This window comes from Coccidioides posadasii, chromosome 3 (genome assembly GCF_018416015.2).
Source record: "Coccidioides posadasii str. Silveira chromosome 3, complete sequence".
NCBI lineage: Eukaryota > Fungi > Ascomycota > Eurotiomycetes > Onygenales > Onygenaceae > Coccidioides > Coccidioides posadasii.
The window spans coordinates 1,091,176-1,107,882 of record NC_089409.1 but is presented as its reverse complement, the minus strand read 5'-3'; the positions used below and the strand labels follow the sequence as shown (position 1 = coordinate 1,107,882).

Here is a 16,707-nt window from a genome sequence, read left to right as displayed (position 1 = left end):
TCAGAGGCATCCACCATTGAGACAGAATGATGCCTCCACAGCTATATCTACGGCGGATACCACGCCTAATACGCCCACTGAGACCTCCAAGCAACCATGCCTCCCTCCCGAAGCCCCGCATGTTCACTAGCAACTCCCAACTCCTCCTTATATCTCCACCCGCGAACCGACCGCAACTGCCATTCCTCCACTCACCCGTTGTCCGGCTGTCCCCTTCCCATGCTAGCCGCAGTTTAAATCCCCGTCTTCTTAGCACAGAACGCCGCAAGAAGATCACCGAAGGCATCAAAATTGCCATCACAGCCTATGCTGTCATGGTACTGCTCTACGTGATCAGGCTCGGTCTACAGCAGGAGAAGATCGAGCGCAAGTTCCCCACCCCCCCGGATTTCACGACGTATAGCCGCTGGCTCCTGCGCACTGCTCGGGCGTTGCAGAATCCGGAGTCTGTGGGGCAGGCGATCACTCCGTGGAGGAAAGTTGGGGATTTCTATACGGAGTTGTTGGAGCGGATGGAGAATCCAGAGATTGACGGGAAAGGCTTGAAGGAGCAGGGTGACGGCGCGTTCTTGATTGAGGGCATTGGAAAAACGGGATATGACATTGGAGAGATGAGTGAGTCGTGGAAAATGGGATATTTCCAAGCGCTGATAGGTGCGGCTGAAGCGGCGGAGAAACTGGATGGATGGATGTACGATGAAGAGCTGGACGTTGCTGCGCCGGCAGAATATGTTGTTGGTCCGTCGAATCCGAACCCGAAGCCGCGTCCTATGGGTGGAAACCAGACTCTGAAGGAGGAAAATTGTCGGCCTGCTTACGATAGTCCGGAGGTGTATTATATGAAGATCCTCACGACGAAAGGGTTTCAGACGAATCAAAGACTTGACGCGGCTTTGGCTTATGCGGATTGGCTTGACTTCAAAGGACTCAAAGAGACCGCGGAGGATATGTATAAGTGGGCGATGGATATTGCTGCATCCGGAGTCTCCGTGGACCCAACTGAGGTCGTTGATATGAAGACCGGTGTTTTGAAAGATGATGGAAACAAATATGTCACCGATAATGTGTTACGTGCTATGACTGCTCTTGGCGTCCACAGGGTCCGGCAGGGCGACTTGGCCCCCGCACTATCTATATTCCTATCCGTTCTGAGAGCCCGTCGAAACCTTCCCCAGGCACCTACACCAGAGCATAAAGGCTCGCCAAAAGATGAGTCTGCGATCTCTGAGATTTCCGAAACTATATCCTCCTGGCTCTTCCCACCTCCCTATCCTATCCCTACCATTACAGGAAATGAGCAACCACTTCGATCTGCTTCCACAGCCTGCGATGAAGCCGGTTTGATGATCTATATTGGCGAAATCATGTTTGCTTCTTCTTCACAGGAAAGTGGCCTCGCATGGACCCGCGACGCAGTTGATCTTGCGGAGCTGTCACTCTTGCAGTTAGACGAAACCGAAGCCGGTCCCCACACCTACAGAATGAAATATTCCTCCGACGAAGAACGCTGTCACGACTGCCTACGAACGGGTCTGGATAACTGGCAGAAAATGGTTAGGAAGCTTGTCGTGAAAGCGGAGCAGGAAGAGTTGGACTACATGAATACTGCAAAGGATTCTTGGTTTGGTAGCCGCGCGAAGAAGCTGAAGGAGAAGGAGATGCAAAGGAAGCGCTGGGAAGCTGAGGAAATAATTCTACAGGACCGATCGAAGAGAGTTCAGAGGTTTATCGGTGATCCGCTGCTGGCTGGGTTAGCCCCGAACACAACGATGATGCTGTTTAGCTGATTGCGATTTAATTCTGACTTGTCACATATGATTTTTTTTCTTTCTTCTTTTTTTTTTTTTTTTTTTTTTTGGCATGCTACTTGGGCTTCGAACAAAAGGCGTTGCTGCGTTTGGAATGGGGATTTGGGGTTGTCATCGTCTTCGTTTGAGATTATCATCATGCTCATAATTGTACAGTACTACATGTCTCATGAATGCACCTACAGCATCATTCCAGCTATCTCGTCACGTTTTCACCTGAGCAGCCTGCTGCTTTGATTTCCATGTGAAGTTCGAGCATTGAGCCAGAATGCGTACCTTGCATATGGTCCCCACCTCAGCGGCGATCCGTATAAATGAGCAGCTTGGATCCCGTTCTGGGATCAAATCCCATATTTCCAATGCTTGACTCTGTACTTCCAATTCCCAAAGCTTTCCGCCAGCGTGGAAGCGAGAAGGTCGGCGCCAAGCCTAGCGGACGCTTAAGTCAGCAGACGGACATGCGCCGAACAGATACGACACCGTGTTATCGCACCCATGCTGATCGGCGTGTGTCTCTCATCGAAAACAATCCCTGGTCATAGCCATCGAGTTTAATCTCGCGGGTACGAAAAAATTACTTAACGATGTACTGTCTCTGGAGTCAGCAGTCATCCCTCGTGGCTTTGATCGCCACTTCACGTTTCTTGTCGTGATCCCTCCCCTGCGCTATTGTAACCCCCTCGTAGCAAGGGCGGTTTTCAAACAGCCTTAACATGCCGACACCGGACAAAGAAAGTCTCTGGCGTCAATCATGCCGGTGCAACGTGCCATGCGCGAGGGGCTGGTGCGGCGTGGGAACCTGGTTCTTGCCAGGGACGCTGGCATATGCCGGCAGTGAAAACGGGCCGCATCGGATTCCAGGACTGCCTTGTTCGTCTGGAGGTGGGGAGAAAGTGAGCCCCCCAAGGTTCCTCATACCCTGTTGATGCATCGGGAGACCGAGCGAGTACTGAATGAGGCTCTTCATGGGTCAGCATTCTCTATCCCTTTTGCGATACGAGTCGAAATACGGAGCCTGCAGAAAATATTGGCAGCGGTTTGCGAAATGTGAGCTGCATATGTATGTTTCTGTTGGATCACCGGGTGTTACCGGAGGGTTGTTTGACCTTAAATTCGAGGCCACCTGTATACTGTTGTCGATTTTGCGTGGGATATTCGACGGGGCGATGTCTCGCTCTTTGATCTTCCCGATTCCAATGTGCACCAGCACAGTGTTCTGAATCCCTGCCAGGTTGCTCAAGGGTTTTACCGAACCCCAGCTTATTACCAAAAGAAATCCAGGAACGGGCCAAATACTCTGTTCGCATGCTCTGTCTCCTCTGTGCATATCTCCAAACCGGGGCCCGGGCCTGCTGGACGATCGCCGTGGTTTCCCCAGAAAGCATAAGGCCCAATAGGAATTCTTCCGAACCTGATACTGGAAGTTCATATCTCTTCGAGTAGGAAGAACTCCGAATATGCAGTCTTCAAATCCCAGATGTAACGCACAGATATCACCTCGAGATTCAAAGGATAGTGATGATCCGTTTCCTTCCGGATGCATCGGCATTGTGGGAAAGGTACCTGTCATAAGGAACATTTGGAATCATGATTATAAACGGATGCCAGATGGATGTGGACATTTCAAGTTCGGAGATTTATCAATGGAATATCCAGGTGATAACGACCGGCTGGCGATTAAAAACAGTTTTATATCACCGCTGGTCTTTCAAGCATTATCCTTGGTTTTCTACACAATGTGGCCAATGCCAACTGCAGCTCGGCAACTCCTACCAATAACTAGTGGTCTCTGTGCACATTCGGTACGTGGACTTGAACAGTTTTCATTATCATGAAACTGGAAAGACAGTTCATTTCAAGAATGCGATGGGGATGGATCTTGTGCCTGTGTTACCATGCAACCCACAAGGGCCAGGGTGAATCAGTGCCATGCGCCTTCTTGCTCGCATGGCCAAAGTGATCATCACATAGCCCTGTAGGATATGCAGCCCATTGGGGAAGCTGGACACCATGCAATGTTCGGGTCCATTGTTAATCTTCTTTGACTTTTTCCCTTTGTTTATTCCCATTATCTCACTGTTAACAAGGTATATGAGGGGCAAAGCAAGCTTATCACAGAATTTCGGGGATTATGCCTGGAAAATCCTGGTATTGATGAAGTTTCAATGGCCATGTACAATTGATCGTTGATTCTCGAAATTTTTGCGTGCGGTGCACGAAGACACATTGCCAAGCCGCCATCACGCGTCTCAACAGAAGAAACGTGCTTGACATAATACTGATCCACATTGGGTTGACTTGTACACTGACGTTGGTCAGCCATGGAAAGGTGCTTTACAAGAAATCACACAGCGCATACTTCGCCCCATCGACGATAGGATAGAAGTGAAACCGCCGGTGCTCGTGCAAACCAGCAGAAACCAGCAGACAAAGCCCCCTCGCACGAATATACCACGAATCCGACCTCCGATTCCCTTTTCACATCTAGAACAGGCAGCTGAAAAGCTGTGTCTATCTGAACAGTGGAAAACCAGATGTCTTTAACATCTGCGAACAGAGCTACTGCTATCAGAAAGGTGATATGCCAAAGTTTGATCTGATATGACTTCAGGCGCGCGAAGGCCGATCTTGGGACATCAAGTCACACATGATGAATGGAGTCCTTACATACCTAATTTAGGCCTTAGGAACGGTACGTGCCGTTTTTGGGAATGGCCCCAGCGCCCGTCGCCAGTATTGCTCCTTGTTGAGTCCGCTTCTCTATGTCGGTTTGCTTCGAGGACCGCGGACTACACAATATGTCGCCCGCTGCCCAGACTTCCGGCAACCCATGGACGACTGTTGCTAGGGAGAGGTAGGCAACTACGCTGTGGAGTTGGACATATCTCTGAACCGGGCCACTTGCTGGCTATGAGATCATGATAATGTTTTATCAAAATGGGAAGGGCACACAATCGCGAGAACTAAGTTGCGACTCGCTTGGTCGAAAGGTTGCGATCTGCACACCGTAAAACAAAAGTGAAAGATCGCATTTTGTCCCTGCCAGTAATCTCTGTATCAGTGCTGTGACGTACATTTCCCGTTCTTCCTCGAATGTAAACTTATGAACATTTTTAGCAGAACAAAATGTCTCTTAACGAATGCAAAAAATAAAAAATGCCCATCATATCCAATAGCCTATCCAAAGAGCCACCCGTGGCTTCTTATGCAAGATCCAATCCCAAATATGCCTTGTACATTTAGGGGAACAAAAAGATGATAAAAAGGAATGCAACATAAATCATTATCTTCTTTATTTCAGGCCGATTCGTGCGGTGTCAATCGTGCCACGCAATTTTCGAAAATGAAGGAAAACCACAGAAGCCTGAGCTCGTGCTCTTCATCTAGTTGAAACGACTGGGACATAAAACGGGCAAACAGTCGAGGCTGAGACTCAACCACTATCTAGTATCTTCCAATGACCGTGCTCACAGGTCCCTCGTACACTTTCCGTCCCTGAACAAAGTACATGACGAGGCTAGCACACGCAACAGCAAGAAACATGACAACTCCCCAGTTAAAATTATCCACTGTGACAAAACTTTTATTCGGCCAGAAGCACCAAAACAGCGCAAAGATGATGTATAAAAGTGAGATTGCATTCACAATGGGACCGCCTCGTTTCCCGAGGCTCCAGGATGCCGGTGGCAATTGGGCTGGGTGGTAGATTCGTTGGTAGAGAACGGAGCCAACGGAGAAGGCATAAGTGAACATGAGAGAGCCGGCGTAGAGGGAAATGATAGCATTGAAGGCGACTTCAGAACCGATATATATTAACGAGAGAAGGCTAGTGAAGATGCAGGTAAAAAGGATGGAGTTAGTAGGGATATGTTTGGTGTCGTGCACAGCTGCGAGCCATTCTGAGAAGGGAAGACCATGATCGCGGGCGAAAGAGAATGTTTGGCGTGATGCTGCAGCACCATATGTAATGTTACTCGAAAAGACGAGGAGCAAGACCACACCGGCAAGTATAGTCACTCCTGAAGGTGCTAAAGCACCTCCAAAAACATAGAGAAAAGGAAAGGAGGTCGGATTCTCGATAGCAGCGCCAACGGACGGAAGGGCGAAAAGGTAGGTGACCAGGAGAATTATGCCCATGATGCAGTTTATTATATAGCCCCAGGCCATTGCTCGTGGGACATGTCGCGATGCATCTCTCACCTCTTCCGCCATGTGTGCAGTGGCATCTGATGCTATAGACACATAAAATTAGCGTCCATGCAAAAGTCACACAGACCCTTTGGGGTGACTTTACGCATACTTAGCGAACCATAAATTGCAGTAATCTGGCCAACCATTAAGCTGAGCCCAATTGTTGACCATCCTCCCCTATCGGTAAATGCCGTGAAAACCGTCCTCGGGGAGTTGCGTGGTGCCATCGCCCAGAGGACAATGATAACGATCAGGAAGCCCAAAACATGTAGGACCAGGAGAATATTCTGAATCATAGGCATTGCGCGCGCAAACCAAACATTGACAACGTAGATACAGAAGGCCATCGCACACACGAGAAGGGTACCTTGCCATCGCGCTGGTTCGTAGCTTGGACGGTGGAGGATTATCAGGCCTTGAATGAGGGTTCCGGCCAAGAAAGGTCCGGCTGCCGCTCCAGCTTGCCATGCCAGCACTGACATCCACCCTAATAGCCTCGGATTAGACTCGGTATTTAGTCGTCACCGTCAAGAATAATGATGTTAAACTTACCCGTAATATAACTCAGGAACCGCTGATATTTTGGGGAGGCGAATTCAGAAACCCAGTGATACTGTCCTCCGGAAATGGGTGCCCTGGATTCGAGGCATGTCAGCTTCGGGGACCAGCTAGGCGTTATATGAGATGACTCAACTAACATAGACGCCATTTCTGCCATAGAATATACACAAAACCCGAATCCAATGAAAGTCCATACGTAGGACCAGAATAGCCCGGCAACTCCGCCATCATTGAGTCCCTCATGCTGAGAACTGGAAAACATTTAGCGAGGCGGAGGGAGATAAATTTGGCGGAAGTTGATATAAGTAAAGTGCAGGGTCAAAAATACATACAGTAACATGAACTCCCAGGTGGCACCGAGGACTATCGAGAAGCTCAAAGCAGCCACTGGTCGATACATCCTCTATCCAAAGTTAGACATCAAGCCCAAAGTATGCTCACTTCCATGAGGAAGAGCAAGTCAAACGCCTCAGATATGATGCCATGACTGGCATAATGTCCGAGGCAAAAGAGATGTAGATTGAACGAACCGCAAACTCTTGGTTCTTCCCCATACGCATCATGTCTCTCTGGTCATTCCTGGTATGACCTTGAAAGGGAGACACAAAGTCATCGCCATCAGTAGTTTCAGCTGCATTTAAGCTATATTCGAGAGAGCTTGCTGATGGATGTAGATATGGAGATTTGGGCTCATCCGTAGATGAACCCGGCGGCGAAACCATATTGAACAGCTTCGGCATCCACCGTGATCGGGAAGAAGTATCCTTCAAGCGAACTCGGTTCGACTTGATATAATTCTAACCATCAACCCGCATGACTTGAAAATGGATGCTATCGTGAAAACAGAGAGAGACTGTGCAAGAGTGGCCAGGCCTGATTACCCGGGGAAACGTATGCTTATCGGCGAAAATAGGAATAGCGGCTAGCAAGAGGCGGTATGCATGCTTCTTCATATGTCCATGCAGTAGAGTTCAAGTGCAAGATCGATCTGAGATCTCCATGGGACAGCCTCCAAGGCTGGGTTGCTTTCAGTAGCTATCCATCGACTTAATTGAAAATTTAGAAGCAAGATTATCAGCCCGTCGCTTGCGTTCGAAAACCTCCTCCCCAAGTTCAAGCACCGGACGGGATCTGCAACTCTGAAGAGAGACATAAGGTCAGCCGGGAAGGACTCCATCGTAGTTTGGCGTCAGGCAACGTTTGCCCTTCTCCTCGGCTGGCAATTGGGCAATCCTTATCGCCGGAGCAGTAGAGCGGTTGAGAGTTCACGCCATTCTTGCGCCGGTGGACCGTCCACCTGAACCGCCCCGACGAATTGATTCCCAAGCAGCAAGAACTAATGCTGATCATTGCAAATGGGTCGAGATCCCGAGTCTGTGCAACGACAAAAGACGCCACAGACCCAAGAGTCCATTGCAGCCCAGAGTCTGGAGACAAGAGGATCCTCGCACAGCTGCCCCCGGGAACGCCTGCAACGGATGCTAGTTGACAGTTGGCGGTGTCTGGCGAGCCTGGGAGCCTCCTTGGCCATCGGTGTGAATATGGAGTACCTGCCCAACATCCTCTGCGGGTGCGACGCGAATAATTCGAGGTCTGGCGTACGAGAACGCAAAATGTTGAGTTGTGCTCAATGTAACGTCGCTCGCCTCGTTGAAAGAGTCTTAACGCACCGATTCCTCGGAAAAGCGATGACCCCAAAGAGGACAAACCCTCGAAATGGGCAATATTCTGGGTTTCTCAGACCAAGAAGATGGAGTGTCCCCGAGTTCCTCTGGGTGCAGTTGGCCCCAAGCGACCCTGAGTTAAGCCAATCGTATCAGCATTTGACTGACCGATCGTCGAAGGGACTGCGCAGATGCGGCGCAATCCGGAAAGCCATCGCCAATCCAAGTCACAAACATTTCTTTCCCATTCGTGATATCACCTTTTTCGATGGATCCGTTGCTCGGTGGGCCAGTGCTCTCCTCGCGATCTGACAGCCGCTCCGGTTCGATCAATGGCGATCATCCATAAAACAACGGACAGACTCGCTGAGCAGATTTCCACTCTCTTTAATGCACATCTCCGGAATGCAGCCCATTTTATTAGCTGTCTTTGTGGATACATACGTGATGATGCGCCCAGGAATTCAGATCGCTGAGCAGAACAGAGTATTTACTCAGAGCTCTCAATACTAATGTATCGACGAAGCCTGCTTCGGAATCCAGGCTCATCGACGGTGGAGGTGATTAGCTTCTATTACTCCGTACAGCAGCCTCAGATATTTGAAAGAGGCTTCCGAAACTAAGGAAAACGTTGTGTGACATAAGTTATTCTCGTCTTAATCGTTTCTCCCGCAGGAGATCGGGCACATCAGGAAGTGCCGGGCATGATTCCTGCGCTTGAACACACAGCTTTCTGTCCCGTGTCATAAATTTCCTATGAGACTCAACGGACTTGCTGCAAGATTCACTATGATCGATGGCACCTCGTCCACTGCCTTCGCTTCCTGAGGGAGTCTTAGATCCGTTGACAGCCAATAACCACAAAGACCGCGGGGGCCTCATAATCGTGGTGTCATCTATTTCTTTGAGCGTTGCACTTATCCTGCTAGTTATTCGAACGTATATTCAAATTATCAGGCGAACAATCAAACTGGATGATATCTTGCTCCTGGCAGCTACGGTACGGCCGCCTACATGCATGCCCGTGAGAGCATATCGCTGACTTCGATCACAGCTTATCTTCTGCATTCAATCCTCGTTTGTGTTTCTTCAAGTTCACCATGGATGGGGTAAAATACATGAACTTTTAGATTCTTATCCTCATGGTCCGATGCTAAAGGTCTGACTCCCTTTCCTCCCTTAAAATTTGATGGTTTACTGACGACTGCAGGCCGCATATGTAGCCGACATCCTGTACATATTTACCCTGTACATTTCCAAATGCTCGGGATCTTTTTTCTACCTACGCATATCTCCTGGTCGAATACTGCTCTTCGCTGTCTGGACTGTGGTGTCAATTGCGACAATATGGACGGTTTCCTCCCTTTTACTTGTTTCTCTACGATGTGATACCGACGATCCATGGATCGATATCACTGCGAAATGTTCCATACTTGTGAGAATCTTAGCTACACCCTAGAAGTCTCCTTGGCCTGCTAACTCCTTCTCTAGCTTCGTCGCTGGGAGATCATCGGCGGACTTGACATGTTTATTGAATTGGTCACAGCCGCGACGTCTATCATTCTTGTTCACGATATCCAGATCTCCAGGAGACAGAAACTCCAAATCATATTAGCATTAAGTTCCCGTATTGTGTAAGTGATCCACCCTTCAATTTTTGCTAGCTGTACGCTTGCGGCATTCCCAGCTTTCTGACTTACCCTCAGCGTTTTTGTCCCGGCAATTCTACGCCTACACTACCTTCGCCAACAATTCTATTCTACCGACCCTACATACGACGGTACCTACACCACCATTTGTGCTCAAATCCAGCTAGGATATCTTCTAGTAGCCAACACAATTCCATGCTTGAAACCGTTCATAGCCGCGTACGAAGGGTCCGATGCGAAGCCAACTTTTCGAGGGTATTCCGTAAGTCCACGAGATTCGAGGATACCTTCGCAATATGAAGAAAGTTTCAGTGAAATGAAATCTTGCAGAAGGAGAGACCATCGTCTGAGTCGAGAGCGTCCCTTGTCCGATCATTCGGCGTTTCGACGGCATACAAGGAGAGGGTCTGGGCAATCATCATTGTCAATGCACACACTGAAAAAAAGCACCGGGCATCAGAGGCAGGACACGGTCACAGACCCAATGGAGATTTTACCCTCACCGCAAGACACGACTGCGCCCAACGCGGGGGAACCAGAGTCAAAACTTTTCCCTGTGGCAGAGTGTCCAGAGCCAGGGCCCAGCAAGCCAGAAAAATCGGATGAACGACGATATCACGAGGAACCGTGGGGTACAGCTCCTGTGTCCATACATACCTTCGAAAGTGCATTGCAATGGTAGAGTTGAGGGTGTGCACCTTTTAATTCTGTTGAGTAAACTTCTGAATATTTTCCTGCAATATTTGCGTCCATAGCCGTCACGTCAAGAACAAACTTCTCGAGGAGATACTCCCATTATGACGGATAAAGCTTATGTTCATACCCCGGACAACTATATATAACCAGGGCAGAAGGACAACTGTATACACTGCGATGTGCCAACAAAGGTAGATAGTAAGAGCTTATATATACAAACAACTGTACAGCTATACAAGGACAGTAGAGAGGGTTGAGGGACAATCAGCAGCAAAATGCACTCAAATCCAGTAAAGCCATGGACTGTAAATGACCTATGTTCGGAAATGGCAATAGTGAATAAATTGGGAGAGTTTAGAAGGAAGAGAAGCGGGCACATACGAAAAGAAATGAAAAGGGTTGGGAAAACCCTCTAGGGGAAACGCAGCAGCTGCGACAAAAAGATAATACAGAAATAATTGAGAAGGCAAAAGGACGGGTAGTCTGGAAGAGACCAACGCTGTGGCGTCAGCCAGCGCAGGCAGCTAACATCATTTAAACAGCGAAGCGATATCAAAGCGATAGAGTCAAATATTAACCGAAAGAAGAACATTAGATATCTGCCTTCTGAGGGCTTTCCGAATGATCCTGATCTTGGCCGCCCCCGAGAACAGTACCATCTCCCAGGTGGATCGAAAAATCCCTAAAATTTAGCGATATCGAATGGTCACCGTATTTCCAAGTCATAGGTTCCTGCAGGGCAACGTCAGGGTCGCTTCTCGCGATTCGCAATAAACCCTGGATCGCGTCATGCGCACCGGTAGCACTCCGAAGCTCCTCAGTTAATTGGAAGATGAATAGGACAGCTATGCGACCGAAGTCTGGAACCTCGGGTGGTAAAGGAGCTTGGCTTGTTCTTCTGGATTCTGGAGTCGCACCACCTGGTTGAGAGTCAAGAGGAAGGGAGCTCGTTGGAGTAGCGGCTTGGTCATCCCGGCGAGTAATAGGGAGATGGTTGCGACCATGGTGCATATGGGGGGTTAAAGAATCATCGTCGGTACCCAAACCCGAGGCATCAAAGTCAGGGATGACGAAATGACGCTTTCCGTTGGCTCCATTGAAAGTAACCAGTGCGTTCTCGCTAGTGCAGGACAAATCCTCTTCGTTGAACAATCCCAGGATCTTCGAAGCGTTCAAAGGAATGCTGAAATTGGCCTCAGACTGTTCAAAGAGTCGCGGAAGCGCATCGCCCACAGTCGCATTTTGATAGTCCTCGTTGATATCGACGGAAGTACAGCTGCTATCACCAGGGAGAGCACATCTCGGGCCTCGGAATCCATTCACGCAGACACATCCACATGAGCCCTCGCGTCCAATACTGACGCCGCCATTTAAGCAGGGATGTAATGTCTCACATGCGCTTGGTGCCGCCGTAGGTCGGTTTGAATTCTCTTTATCCCTTTCCTGGGGAAGGACGATGAGAACAACAGGTATGATCACTGCAGAGGAAATAAGAAGAAACAAAATAAAAATGATGAAAACAAATGTGCGACGAGACATCCCACAGCAAATCTCTGCCCTTTTGGGCGCTTCCGGGGCGCTTTCTGGAAGGGTTGCGTTTGGATTCGCACGATTGTTAAAGGCTGCAGAACCCCGAGAACCGGCAGTTGGAGTACCGATGGGGCCAGGAGGGGGAAATGATGCGAGGATATCAGATATGGATCCCGAGTTTCTTGCGCGTCCGCTGCTAAGATCGCTGCTCCCATTCAGCATATCGAGCATTCCAAGTCTACTTGCTGTCCTTCCACGGTCTAAATTCGATGCCAGCTTGGTGGCACGTCGTATAAGATCTGGAAGACTAGTAAGACTGCCCCGCGCCTCGGCGTCGCGAACAGCATCAATATTTAGTGGAGGAGGTCTCTTCAGGTCAAGCCTATTGAGGCCTGAATCAGGAACAGCACGGGTTCCATGATTAAGTTGGAGCTCTTTCAATTCCTCCTCGGAGAGGGAAGTCGGAAGTCGCGTTGTTGGGAGGGGCAGTTTTTCCAGGTCGTCAAAAGAGGACTCGGAGGAGGCAGAATCGGAGCTAAACCGTGTTGCATTGTGCGGGCCAAAGGCCCTTTGTTGGTTTCTCCTTGCGTCTGTAGTGTTGGGGGCCATTCCCGCAGCTGCATCTGCACGAGGGCTGGTAGCGCCATCATTTTTCTTCCCCTCGCCGCCACTTTGAGACTTCACGCGTCGACTTTCGTTGTCCATATTTTGGCCGCTTTGTGGTTTATTAATGGTTCGAAGGGATGGCTTTGCTCGCTTTCCTACGCTCGCCTGGCGTACGAGTCCCTCCTCGCCATCGCGGTCATTGGCGACAAACGAGTCTCTTTTTGGAGAATCGACGGAGCCTGCTTCAATTGGTGCAGTCCCCCAGCTAGAAGGAATGACTTTGCTTGATGCATACGAGACAGGGATCCGGGGAGAACTCTCTACAGATTCTTCTTGAATGGGAGAGATGTTGGAGTTGTTTGCATAAAAGGAACTCGCTCCACGTCGAGAGGACGGAGGCCATAGATATTGATTTCTTTGCTGGTAGCCTTCGTCAGGCGATAGTTCGGGGGAGCTGAAAGGATCCGAGAATGTATCCGGAGATTTCTCTTGGTCAGAAACGGATGTAAAGTCTCGTACGTACTGTCGTGGAGGATCCTCATATTGATATTCCAGGCCGTTCGGAGGCTGATTATATGGTATATTTGGGTTATAGTCTCGCATTCTCGATGCATCCAGTGGTGAAGGAACATTTTGAGGTTCTGGCCGTGGAGGGCGTTGGGGTCTTTGGGCGCCTGGTCTATAGGGTGCAGGCCCATTGTCGGGAAACCTATTCATTTCCAACGATCCCGCGTGATTACCGGGAAGAGGCCATTGGGACATCTGCGAAGGCGCCATATTTGGGCCTCTATTCCCCTGTTCGCCTGGCGGAAACGCCGCTGGAACCGGAGGAGGTCGCTTCACAGGAAGACGATGGGGTGCCGGATTTCCTCGACCCCGTCCATTATCAGAGTATCCATTTGCTGATAAACCCACTTGCACCATTTCCCTTGCTCGCCGTACAGAGCCCTTTCCACCATGGTTGGCACCTTCATATCGCGTGTCATTCATTTCGACTCACGAGCCCTAGCCGATATTCCTCTATGCAACACAACACTCGTCTCACGATTACCAATCGAAACGCAGATTGATTGATAAATGTTGATGTAATATAAATGGCATATCGAATTTCAGATACCTGGTCGCAGAATAGGATATTCCCGGATCAACCAGGCGTTACGAAATGGATGAAGATGTGAAACGACGTCTCCTTCGAAGGGATCAACCGTAACCGCCTTAATCACAATGCCAGCTCCAAGACTTGATGGCAACTTTGCTCTTCAAGTCAAAGCCACGTGGATAAAGTAGCGGATTGAGTCGAAACAATAGCGGCAAGCGTCCAGCAGCTGCACCGAAATCTTAGGAAACTTCGAATAGAAATAAAAGGAATGGAGTTGTCCGGCAGAGATACACGGGCAGGTTCTAGCTACAAGTCAGCAAATTGGCGAACAGAACTGCATATACGCTTGAAGCCCATTGTCCAGGGCCAACACCTGTTAATGCGAATATTAGGAGCCAGACTGGCCTAGCAATCCATAGAAGGTGGCACAATTCGCGGTTAAACATCTATCAGAGAGGCCAAGGTCTGAACCACCTTGACTGCACATTCATGGAGCGTTGAGGATGATGAGAGTGCATAACATACCAAGAAAGAACGAGCGACTTTTGATAAAGATTGCAAAACGAGCGACTTGGGCGAGGAAAAGAGCGGACTTCGAAAGTTCACATACCCTCCAAGGTCAAACCTTTGACGTCTCAGAGCTGTTTAAGTGCAAACAAGGAAGGTGATATATCACTCCCTTCTGTCTCAAGCGACCAATTGGCTCCTCGAGAGGCCCGGCCGGGAGCTCACAACGGATATTCAAAAGCGAGCGTCGAGCTCTGACGAAGGAATGAAAGAAAAATTCGACGAAGAGAGACGGGTATAGTCAAGAGACGTTTGACAGATGAAGAGATTTGCGGGCTGAAGACACGCCCCAGATGGAACGGCATGATGCTTGACACTGCCAATATTCTCGTGAGCTTCTAGCGTCAAAACCTCCCTTCCCTAATTTGCTCTGAAACACGGTTCCTCAGGGATCATGCCACCAGTTCCATGTCCACGATCCGCCCATTGGTCAGGGATTGGATGTCCTAACTTGTTACTTCCTAGCCCACTTCGATCCCCCGTGTGGAAATCCACGGCGATTGTAAGTGGCTCCAAAGGCTCGTTTAAGGTTGAAACAGCATCCCGCAAAGCCTCAGGTGCGCAATCAATTCGTCAATCAGCCGTCCTTTGGTCTTCGCAATGCACAGAGAAATATAGCCCTCTCGTCCTCCAAAGAAGCACTCCCTTCATATGTCTTTTTTTGCGAAGTCGAAGAGACTATTCGAGAATTACTCTCGAATCACAGGAATTACTTTAGATGAGGGCCGCCGGAGAGCGGCCGAAGAGCTCCGAGTTAACTCGTGTGTGGTTGGCGATCGGAAGTTGCAGCGTGCTTTTGCCGAGACCTGGAAAGCTGCGGGGAAATAGCGGGCATACTTATCACGTCGGTACTGGACGCTAGTCAACTAAATGCACTAACAAGCTGAACTAACTGCGAGCTCGGCCGCGATCGTTTGTCAAGACGGTCAGAGAGTCGAGCACTGTGCTGAGCATCTGCCCGAAGACGATGTCTTCCAGCATTGTTCAGATAAGGAAATTTTTAAGGCTGCTGCAAAGAACAAACTAGACAGAGTCAGGTGATGCTCCTTATTTCAGCCTCAGCACCGGCTGTAGATCGCGACATGGACTGCAGGGCGGGCGTCTCTGCTCGCTTCCGGCTTCCGCTCGCCGTCTCGCCGGTCTTTTTCCATTGTCTGGAGCTGATCGATTTGCTGTTGGTTCTTTCTCTCGTCTGCAATGGTCTTTCCCCCACTATGAGCTGAAGCCATGGGGGCGATTGTCAGAGTGACAAGCAGTCCTTCCCACTGCAAGTCTCGTCAGTACTCTTCTCCCCTGATGCCAGGAAGAAGACTCTCATATTCTTATCCGTTCTACACTCCCCTACTGACTCTTTGGCCGAGCGCACTCTTGAAGGTCTGATCCCTGATTGCTGACGATCTTACAAAGTTTCACCCTGGATTGCGAGTAGGAGCCCAGAATCAGAACCTGAAGTGGAACCTTGATCGTATATTTGCAAAAATGTTGAAAAGGATGCCCCCCTTTCAAGGTGTGCCAGCATCTCCTATATGAATTTCCGAGCCCTTGGCTTTATGATCTGTTCTCAGCTTTCTAACCCATGACACCACGGATATTGACGGTAGATCCCGTCGGTGAGGACACAAAGCACACTCCTTGCCCAAACCCATCGGTAGAGCCACGCCTCGAAACGACTGATCCATGTTTATCGATGCGACAACCCGTATCATCTAGCCAGAAAACTTGGACTACTGTTCCCCCACGCCTTTTTACCGGATCGCAAGAATGCATGCCGCCTCCAATGGTGCCACTTTCCGGGGTTTCTTTGTGCCCGTCCAAAGAGGTCGTGCAGCGAATCAATGCATGGCAGGTGTTCAGTCACCGTGATCCGCTTATTAACAGTAGAATTATTCGATGGCTTGAGGGAGTATATCCTATAAACTCCGGAGTTCGGACTCCTAAAGCTGTGCAACCGTGCGTTTGAGGGAGTGCTACGAACCTAACCAAGAGTTGGTGTTGTTGGGAATAGATTATTATGCGGTTTCTCCCCGTTTCTTCACCAGCACGCGAACGCCACTTTCGTACGGATATGACGCCGGCGAGATCCCGTTTCATGACCGCATAGCAAGAGTTGGGGTTTTCCGATATTCCGATATCCTCCTCCACCCAAAGTTGACAAAATCCAGAGGGCGCAACCCGTCCTCTACGCAATATCCCGCGATTAACTCTGCGACAGGCCAAGGAGTTCCCTCGCTCCGGCCGCCTTATAATTTATACTTTGGTGATGGCTTGGTCATGGTGCGCAACTCCGCGGCATTCATGAGAACGGCGCCGCGAAAATGAATTATGCACTCTCAATT

The 16,707-nt window shown here is 49.4% G+C and overlaps 5 protein-coding genes across 5 annotated transcripts; 2 read left to right on the top strand and 3 right to left on the bottom strand.

The window, feature by feature from the left end:
- Window positions 1-26: 26 nt before the first annotated feature.
- D8B26_005291 (uncharacterized protein) lies at window positions 27-2,028 on the top strand (the record flags this gene model as incomplete). Its single annotated transcript, XM_003066494.2, has 2 exons — window positions 27-1,750; window positions 1,965-2,028. The coding sequence occupies 2 exons, from the start codon at window positions 27-29 to the stop codon at window positions 2,026-2,028; spliced, it is 1,788 nt and encodes a 595-aa protein (XP_003066540.2).
- Window positions 2,029-2,884: 856 nt separating this feature from the next.
- On the bottom strand, window positions 2,885-3,193 carry D8B26_005290 (uncharacterized protein; the record flags this gene model as incomplete). Its single annotated transcript, XM_066124776.1, has 1 exon — window positions 2,885-3,193. The coding sequence occupies one exon, from the start codon at window positions 3,191-3,193 to the stop codon at window positions 2,885-2,887; it is 309 nt and encodes a 102-aa protein (XP_065980857.1).
- Window positions 3,194-4,822: 1,629 nt separating this feature from the next.
- On the bottom strand, window positions 4,823-7,675 carry D8B26_005289 (uncharacterized protein). The gene is made up of 6 exons (XM_003066495.2): window positions 7,091-7,675; window positions 6,893-6,963; window positions 6,698-6,811; window positions 6,552-6,634; window positions 6,109-6,486; window positions 4,823-6,040 (listed from the first exon to the last, which is right to left on the bottom strand). The coding sequence occupies exons 1-6, from the start codon at window positions 7,298-7,300 to the stop codon at window positions 5,253-5,255; spliced, it is 1,644 nt and encodes a 547-aa protein (XP_003066541.1). The 5' UTR covers window positions 7,301-7,675; the 3' UTR covers window positions 4,823-5,252.
- Window positions 7,676-8,404: 729 nt separating this feature from the next.
- D8B26_005288 (uncharacterized protein) lies at window positions 8,405-10,862 on the top strand. Its single transcript, XM_003066496.2, has 5 exons — window positions 8,405-9,224; window positions 9,279-9,383; window positions 9,435-9,659; window positions 9,716-9,858; window positions 9,931-10,862. The coding sequence occupies exons 1-5, from the start codon at window positions 9,021-9,023 to the stop codon at window positions 10,553-10,555; spliced, it is 1,302 nt and encodes a 433-aa protein (XP_003066542.2). The 5' UTR covers window positions 8,405-9,020; the 3' UTR covers window positions 10,556-10,862.
- A 298-nt stretch (window positions 10,863-11,160) lies between these two features.
- Window positions 11,161-15,024, bottom strand: D8B26_005287 (uncharacterized protein; the record flags this gene model as incomplete). The annotated part of the gene is made up of 3 exons (XM_003066497.2): window positions 14,330-15,024; window positions 12,114-14,106; window positions 11,161-12,047 (listed from the first exon to the last, which is right to left on the bottom strand). The coding sequence occupies exons 2-3, from the start codon at window positions 13,693-13,695 to the stop codon at window positions 11,161-11,163; spliced, it is 2,469 nt and encodes an 822-aa protein (XP_003066543.1). The 5' UTR covers window positions 13,696-14,106; window positions 14,330-15,024.
- Window positions 15,025-16,707: the final 1,683 nt, after the last annotated feature.